Genomic DNA, 8327 nt, shown 5'->3' with positions numbered 1-8327 from the left:
AGGGGCAGGAGAAGGGGCTGCGATCGGGGCTGGGAGGGAGGGGAAGGGGCAGGAGAAGTAGCTGCGATCGGGGCTGGGAGGGAGGGGAAGGGGCAGGAGAAGTGGCTGCGATCGGGGCTGGGAGGGAGGGGAAGGGGCAGGAGAAGTGGCTGCGATCGAGGCTGGGAGGGAGGGGAAGGGGCAGGAGAAGGGGCTGTGATTGGGGCTGGGAGGGAGGGGAAGGGGCAGGAGAAGTGGCTGCGATCGAGGCTGGGAGGGAGGGGAAGGGGCAGGAGAAGTGGCTGTGATCGGGGCTGAGAGCTGCAGCAAAAGCAACTCCCAGCTCCCCCCCCCTGGAGCTAAAGGGCCCGCAAAACAGCTGATCTGCTGGCCCTTTAACTCCAGGGGGAGGCTGAGACTGTTTCTGCCCCCGGCCGGCAGAGGCCCCTGGGACTCGTTGGGGCGTCCAGTCAGGGGGCCTCAACCAGAAGTCAGGGGGCTGTGCCCCCACAGGCCCCCTCGTAGCTACGGGCCTCGCTGCAGTTGACCCTGCTTAGCTTCCAAGACCTGATGAGATCAAGCTTGACTGGCCTATCCAGGTCAGGGCAATCGAATGTTCGTTTTGAGCCATTTGTCTGGACTGGATTTCGCTCTTAAGATGAAGCATATGGAGACCGATCTCCCACCAGCCTTATGCCTCTCTCACTCTCCTCTTCTCCGCAGAGCTTCCGTTGGATTTCATGCTATCTACCCCGGGGCTGCAACTTGCTTTGCCTCTTTTGTGCAGCAAACAAGATCTTCTAAAAACCAGTTTCTGTTTGCCATGCAAAAAAGCCAACGCTGGTTGCAGCCCCAGGATAGATAGCATGAAATCCGATGGAAGCCCCGTGGAGAAGAGGAGCGTGAGAGCGGCATAAGCCTGGTGGGACATCAGTCCTAGTTTACTCCCCCTTTATTAGGTATGTCATTCTGGATATAAGCTTTCATGTTCATGCTCCTTTCATGTGTACATAAAAGGAAGGAAAGAAGGGCCTTGCAAGAGAAGCTGGGGCCAGGATCTCCGTGCAGCAAGATGAACTTTCCTTGCTGCACAGAGACCTTGGGTGTTTTTACATTCAGTTTGATCCAGAGTTTTAGAGCCTTCAAATCGCCTTCCACTGTTCCGCTTTAATTATTTTCCTTTTACATTTAAGTGTTTCAATTTGGGGGGGGGGGGTTCTCTAATCAGAGGGCATCCAGAATACCAGTGCTTAGTTAAATGTATACAATTGCTTGGAAATCGTGTCAACACTGCAAAAACAATACACATTTAAATTACTAGATGAGGCAAGCAATGATATGTAAAAATTTCAAGTGCTGCCAGTTCTCATGCAAATTACTGCACCTTGTGGCGGCTTTTGGAGGAATCTTTTAAAACGCATGAAAACTTCTGCAATACAAGTTTGAAACGCCTGTAGAGAAAAGACCAGGTCAAAACTAGTGTGGAGAAAAACATTTCAGGAGCAGCTCCGAAACTCATCTCACTGAAACAAATATAGATGCTTCGGGCAGCAACGATGCAAAACAGTTGTGAGAACATTAGGTAATGTAAAAAGTGAGTTTCCAATGAGGTAATAGAGAGTCGCAAACTGCCAGTGTAAAAACACCCCTTGCTTACAGGCTTCTCTTGCCGGGTGGTTTAAACTGTCTGGGAAGAGAAACTAGCCCTGTTCCAGCTGCGTCATCTGGAAGAAGCTGGGCAAAGTGGCCGGTTTGGGGACAGTTTCTCTTCTAGAGCACTGCTCCGGGAAGTTCCACCTCCAAATGCGGCCTGGCTGAGGACATTTTTATTTCCATGCTCGCATCTCTGGTTCCTGCCCATCGCTCTTACCTGAGTGGAATGGAATCTGGTAGTTGCATGTGTTTGACGAAAAGATGACCTCCCCTCCCCCATGCTTTCTAGTACCACAGTGCAAGGATGAGTGCCGCCATGCGACGAGGTCATTTCAGCGTCTTTGAAGTCAGTGTTTTCAGTCAGCAACAATCAAGATCAAACACTCGCAGCATCAAAGATAAAGACTGAGCCCTACCTTTTAGCAATTCAGAATTTACTTAGATGTAGCGTGGAGTCCTTTCAGTAGGAGCTTTTCAAAGAAAAAATGCGCAGTGCCGTGTGACAGCTGTAGGGAGTGGTGGCTTTATTTATGTCCAATTTTTAAATAATGATAAGATTTGAGGGAAGTCAAATTACAGTAAAAATATGGGAAGAGTGGAAGTTGTCTTTACAAAGTGCTAGGTCTATATAGGAGGTTGAAAGACAATGGTAAAGTAGCTGGTATTTACTTATAGCTGTAATTCGGTGTCTATACGGCCTTGAGTCTTACAATGCCATCTGAAGCCCATTTATATCCTTCAAAGTCCATTAAAGTGAATGAGCTAAGAAGGGTGTATCTGTGCTTAAAACTGCCCTGTAAATTGTTTAAATAAACCAGCAACTAATTTTAACATATTTATTTTATCAGATTTATATCCCGCCCTCCCCTAAAGGGCTCAGGGCAGCTAACAACAGTTAAAAACCACATGGAATATTGAGAACGATATACAATAAAATCAATTCCACACATTTTAACCATAAAATCCAAGATGCATGTCGATGTTTCTGAATATCTGTATTTGTCCAGTGGGATTGCCAGTACTGTGGGACATTTGCTGTCTCCCCTTAACTGTTGCTACCTCCCCTTAATTTGCCTATTGAAGGCAAGCTTAAATAGTTCGGTCTTACAGGCCCAGCGGAACTAAGGCAGGTCCTGCAGGGCCCTGAAGTTTTCAGGGAGGGCATTCCACAGAGTGGGGGCTAGTGCCAAAAATGCTCTGGCTCTAGTGGTGGACAATCGAACTTCTTTCAGTCCGGGAATCTGAAGGAGATTTCGGGACCCTGAACGTAGTGCTCTCTGGGGCACATATGGGGAGAGGCGGTCCCAAAGTTAGACAGATCCCAGGCCATATATACCTAACCATGTAAGCCCTGACCTGGATCACCAAGGTTTGTCCAATCTCGTCAGAAATCAGAACCAAAGCAGGATTGGCCCTGATTAGTGTTTGGAGTGGGGGGGGGGGGCACCAAGGAATACCAAGGCTGAGACACAGAGGCAGGCAATGGAAAACAACCTCTGAACATCTCTTGCCTTGAAAACCCAACAAGGTTGCCTTAAGTCAGATGTAGCTTGACAGGCTTTTGCGAAATTTTTTGCAGACAAAATCACGTCGCTCCGCCAGGACCTGCCCATCACCTTAGATACAGCACATGAGCCCGAGGCCCCTTGCCTGTCTTCTGATTTAACTCTGGATCATTTCGACCCGCTCAGCCTGGAGGAAGTTGACGGAATTCTCTCCTCTGCGCGCCCCACAACTTGTGATTTGGACCCATGCCCCTCCTGGCTAATTAAATCCTGCCTGAGGGAGCTTGAATGTCCTCTACGGGACATCATAAATAGATCCCTCTCGGAGGGGCGCTTTCCATCATCCCTGAAAGAGGCTTTGGTCCGACCCCTCTTGAAAAAAAGTACAGCAGACCCGGCCGAATTGGCAAACTACCGACCGGTCTCTAATTTACCGTTTTTAAGTAAAATGATAGAGAGGGCAGTGGCGTCGCAGTTGCAGAGTTTTCTGGATGACGCTTCCATCCTAGACCCTTGCCAGTCCGGCTTTCGCCCGGGTCATGGGACGGAGACAGTACTGGTCGCCCTAGTAGATGATCTCCAACGGCATCTGGATCGGGGCGGTGTGGCGGTGCTGATGCTGTTAGATCTGTCGGCCGCGTTCGACACGGTCGACCATCGGCTACTGACCCGCCGCCTCGCCGATATAGGGGTGAGGGGGTCTGCCTTACAATGGCTCTCCTCCTTCCTCGAGGATCGGGGACAAAGGGTGGCAATTGGTGGCGAGCGGTCCCGGAGGCGCACACTGGATTGTGGAGTGCCTCAAGGGGCAGTTCTCTCACCAATATTATTCAATATCTATATGCGCCCTCTTGCCCAGATTGCCAGGAGATATGGATTTGGGTGCCACCAATATGCAGATGACACCCAACTCTATCTGCTGATGGACGGCCGGCCTGGCTGCGTCCCTGAAAATTTAGACCGGGCCTTGCAGGATATGGCAATGTGGTTGAGGGGGAGCGGGCTGAGATTGAATCCAGCGAAGACAGAAGTCCTTTGTTTGGGTCGGGGCGCCCGGGAAGGGGAAATACCTCTCCCGGTCTTCGACGGGGCGCCGCTGAAAGCGACGCACCGGGTTAGGAGTCTGGGAGTTTTACTGGAGCCTCTTTATCAATGGAGGCCCAGATTGCAGCCACTTCCAAGTCAGCCTTTTTTCACCTGAGGCGGGCAAGGCAGTTGGCTCCCTTCCTAGAGCGCCAAGACCTGGCAACGGTACTTCACGCAACGGTCACCTCGAGACTGGATTACTGTAATGCCCTCTACATGGGGCTGCCTCTGTACCGAACCCGGAAGCTGCAGCTGGTGCAGAGCGCAGCGGCCAGACTGTTGTTGGGGCTCCCTAAATGGGAGCACATACAGCCTGGGCTGCGCGAGCTGCACTGGCTGCCAGTTACATACCGGATTCGTTATAAAGTGCTGGTCATTACCTTTAAAGCCCTATATGGTCGAGGACCTGTCTACCTTAGGGACCATCTCTCCCCATACGAACCCCAGAGAGCACTGAGGTCAGCTGGAAAAAACTTGTTGACCACCCCCGGACCGAAAGAGGTGAAGCTGCAATGCACCCGTAACCGGGCCTTCTCCTCTGTAGCCCCGAACCTATGGAACCAACTTCCAGAGGAAATGCGGGCCCTGCGGGACCTTGAACAATTCCGCAGGGCCTGCAAGACCTTCCTCTTCCGACTGGCTTTCGCTGACGAAGAAAGAAATTGCTAATGATTACCGCCATTATAAAAGCACAATTAGCATTAGCACTTTTATCAACTTAATTAAGTGATTTTAAACTTATCAGAATTTTAATGTTTAATGTTAATGTAACCTTGTCTTTTGTATAAGGGAAATTGAATGATGTTGTTAGCCGCCCTGAGCCTGCTCCGGCGGGGAGGGCGGGATATAAATAAAATTATCTATCTATCTATCTATCTACAGAAAACTAAGTACTTAGGAATGCCATTCACTTTGAATTTTGGTTTGAGCAGAGTCCAGAAGCCATCTTGGAAAGGGCATCAGAGAACTTTTAATGGCACTGTCCAAACCTCTTTGGCTTTTTTTGACTCCCCAAATCAACTTTGAATTTAGCTTTAGCAAAAATTCCAGAGGCAATTTTACTGTATTCTAAAACAATGCAGAGAATATGTCAAATAATAAAATTGGCTTTGATCAGAAAGTTGATTTTAACCACATTCGGATCTTCTTCGATGGCTGCCTTTCATTCTAAGGGAAGAATACCTCCATGGGGGTGGGTCTGAATGGATCACATATGTAAGCTTTCCACAAGCAACAGAGAGACATGCCGGGTGGGGGGTTTGTAGCAGGAACTCCTTTGCATATTAGGCTACACCCTCCTGATGTAGCCAATCCTCCTGGAGCTTAGTTTGGTGCCAGTTGGAGAGCCAGTTTGGTGTAGTGGTTAAATGTGCGGATTCTTACCTGGGAGAACCGGGTTTGATTCCCCACTCCTCCACTTGCACCTGCTGGAATGGCCTTGGGTCAGCCATAGCTATGGCAGATGCTGTCCTTGAAAGGGCAGCTGCTGTGACAGTCTTCTTAGCCCCACCCACTTCACAGGGTGTCTGTTGTGAGGGAGGAAGGTAAAGGAGATTGTGAGCCGCTCTAAGATTCAGAGTGGAGGGCGGAATATAAATCCAATATCATTGTTATCTTCTTCTTCTTCTTCTTCTTCTTCTTCTTCTTCTTCTTCTTCTTCTTCTTCTTCTTCTTCTTCTTCTTCTTTTTGTAAGTTCTCTAAGAACTTACAAAAAAGAGCCTTGTAAGCACTTGGAGGATTGGCTACATCAGGGTGTGTGGCCTAATATGCAAATGAGCTCCTGCTAGAATTCCACCCTTGGCTACCTGGATCAACCAAGAGTACTTGCTGTGGTGATCCTCCTTATCCTAACCTAATGTATCTCAGGCGCTTGCCAATCAAACTGCCAACCAACTATCAACCATCAACCTGCACTATGCCTGCCATTTTATTCAGTGCTGTGCCAGTCTGCTGTGACCCAGTCTATTTTATTAAGCCTCCATAGAGAACAATTTTTGCATGCACAAAACATAACCCTAGAATAGAATGTTGGTGTGATTTTTTTTAATTTTAATTTTTAATTTAACGATGTAGTTAAAGAATGGCATTTCAAGGCAGGAAATGGTGAGCACTCGATATCGCACAAGGATCGTGTCGTGTTCAGAGCTGCTGCCTGCGCACTGATCCTTGCATTAATGGATCGCCTCTTATTGGAGATGAACTCCGCTGACGTCTCATTGGCTACATGCCATTATCATTCTGAACTGTTCAAAGATTCAGCAGCTTTTGTAGCTGTACCCATCTGTTACCCGCATGCCATATTAAGCTTGCAATTTATTGTTATTATTTTGGATAACATGTTAGATTGTGCCTATTTTTCAGTTGCATTGCTTTTTATCATCCACAACTGAGCAACATCTGTAGTTTTAATGCATGTGGGATCAGTGCGTCTAGAATCCAATATTTCCAGTGTTGTTACATTGGTTGAAGTAATGCCCACTGATAGAAGGCAACTCACTATATTAAAAGCAGGCTCCATTCTGCGGAGAAGAGGGAAATGATTTTGTTAACATTACATGAGATTGGGATACCACTAACTATCTGATGTCTTGCAGGACATTGCTATTATTATTATTATTATTATTACTGAGACCACTTGGATAAATTAGATCATCGTTTATACTGAACTGCACTGAACTATATGGGCGTTTTCGCACTTACCTTAAGCCGGAGCGACGTCCCTCTTCACCGCGCAGCATCTGCACGGTTTTTGCACTAATTGCTCCGCAGAACCTGGAAGAGCCGCAAAGTCCCGCGGCTTTTGCGTCGCAAATGTAAACTGGTTTTTGGCAGTTTACATTTGCGACGCAAATGCCACGGGCCTTTGCGGCTCTTCCAGGTTCTGCAGAGCAATTAGTGCGAAAACCGTGCAGATGCTGCGCGGTGAAGAGGGACGTCGCTCTGGCTTAAGGTAAGTGCGAAAACGCTCTATGTGTGATAAAAGAGAGTTTATTTGAATACTCATGGCTTGTGTAATGGGGATTAATTCCTAGATGTTCTAGGTATTGATCTCATTTGTAACAAGATGGTAAGCCTTGAATTGGTGATAACTGTCTTCTTGGTCTCTGCTCATACCTGCCCTTCTTATGGCCAGAAAGATTGTCAGCCTCCACGTGGGACCTGGGGATCCACTGGAATTACACCTCAACTCTAGATTACAGAGATCAATTTCCCTGGAGAAAATAGGTGCTTTAGAACAGGAGTGGGCAAACTTGCTTAACGTAAGAGCCACATAGAATAAATTATTCAGATGTTTGAGAGCTGCAAGACAGGGTGGGAGGGAGGGAGGAAGGAAGAGGTGGAAAGAAAACAACTTTAACTTTAAATAAATTCTCCAAACTGCTGGCTGGCTAGGCTTGGGGGAGTGATTTAAAGAGAGAAATGTCTTCCCCAAGTCAGCCAACACGGTGGTGAGGGTTTCAAGAGCCGCACAATGTGTGTACAGGAGCCAGTGTACAGTTTGGCCACCCCTACTTTAGAAGGTGGGCTCCATGGCATTGTACTCCGTTGAAGTTCCTTCCCCCCCACAAGACCTATCCCCAAATCCTCAGGAGTTTCTCAACCTGGCTCTGGGAACTCTCTCCTCCATCCCTCACTGGTGGCCAGGGGGGAACCTAGCAACTAGAGGTAAGCATGAACCGTCTCGTGAGCTAAAGTTCGTGATGAATTCTGGCCAGTTTATGGTTCGCAAAGTGAAGTTTATGGCAGGTCAGCTGACGTGAATAAATATAAATTTATCTGTTTTGCAATATACTTCTTGGGAGATTTATTTACTGCCACTTGGTATTACGCTCCTACGAGAAAAAAAATTACAGTCAAACCATCCAGCCAGGGCCGGCCTTGGAATATCTGGCACCCTAGGCAAAGCTAACTTCAGGTGCCGCCCCCCTCCCCCGCACTGATAACGTCACCAAGTCACATGGGGGACATCCAATTCAGCACCCCCAGAAGGCTGGTGCCCTAGGAAATTGCCTGGTTTGCCAGTGGCAGAGCTGGCCCTGCATCCGGCTTTGGCAAGCAAATGGGCTGCCACCCAAAGATCACAGCAATAATTATTCAGAGCT

General features: G+C 48.1%; 1 protein-coding gene across 1 annotated transcript in view; it reads left to right on the top strand.

Moving 5' to 3' along the window:
• Window positions 1–7925: 7925 nt before the first annotated feature.
• Window positions 7926–8327, top strand: part of LOC132575565 (GPI ethanolamine phosphate transferase 1-like) — a 71750-nt gene continuing 71348 nt past the window's right edge. Inside the window, exon 1 of the mRNA XM_060244372.1 lies at window positions 7926–7981. Coding sequence (XP_060100355.1) covers window positions 7926–7981 — 56 coding nt within the window. The remainder of the gene's footprint in view (window positions 7982–8327) is intronic.

This window comes from Heteronotia binoei, chromosome 7 (assembly GCF_032191835.1).
Source record: "Heteronotia binoei isolate CCM8104 ecotype False Entrance Well chromosome 7, APGP_CSIRO_Hbin_v1, whole genome shotgun sequence".
Classification (NCBI taxonomy): Eukaryota; Metazoa; Chordata; class Lepidosauria; order Squamata; family Gekkonidae; genus Heteronotia; species Heteronotia binoei.
Note: the sequence above shows the minus strand (reverse complement) of the source record. Positions and strands in the feature narration are given on the sequence as shown.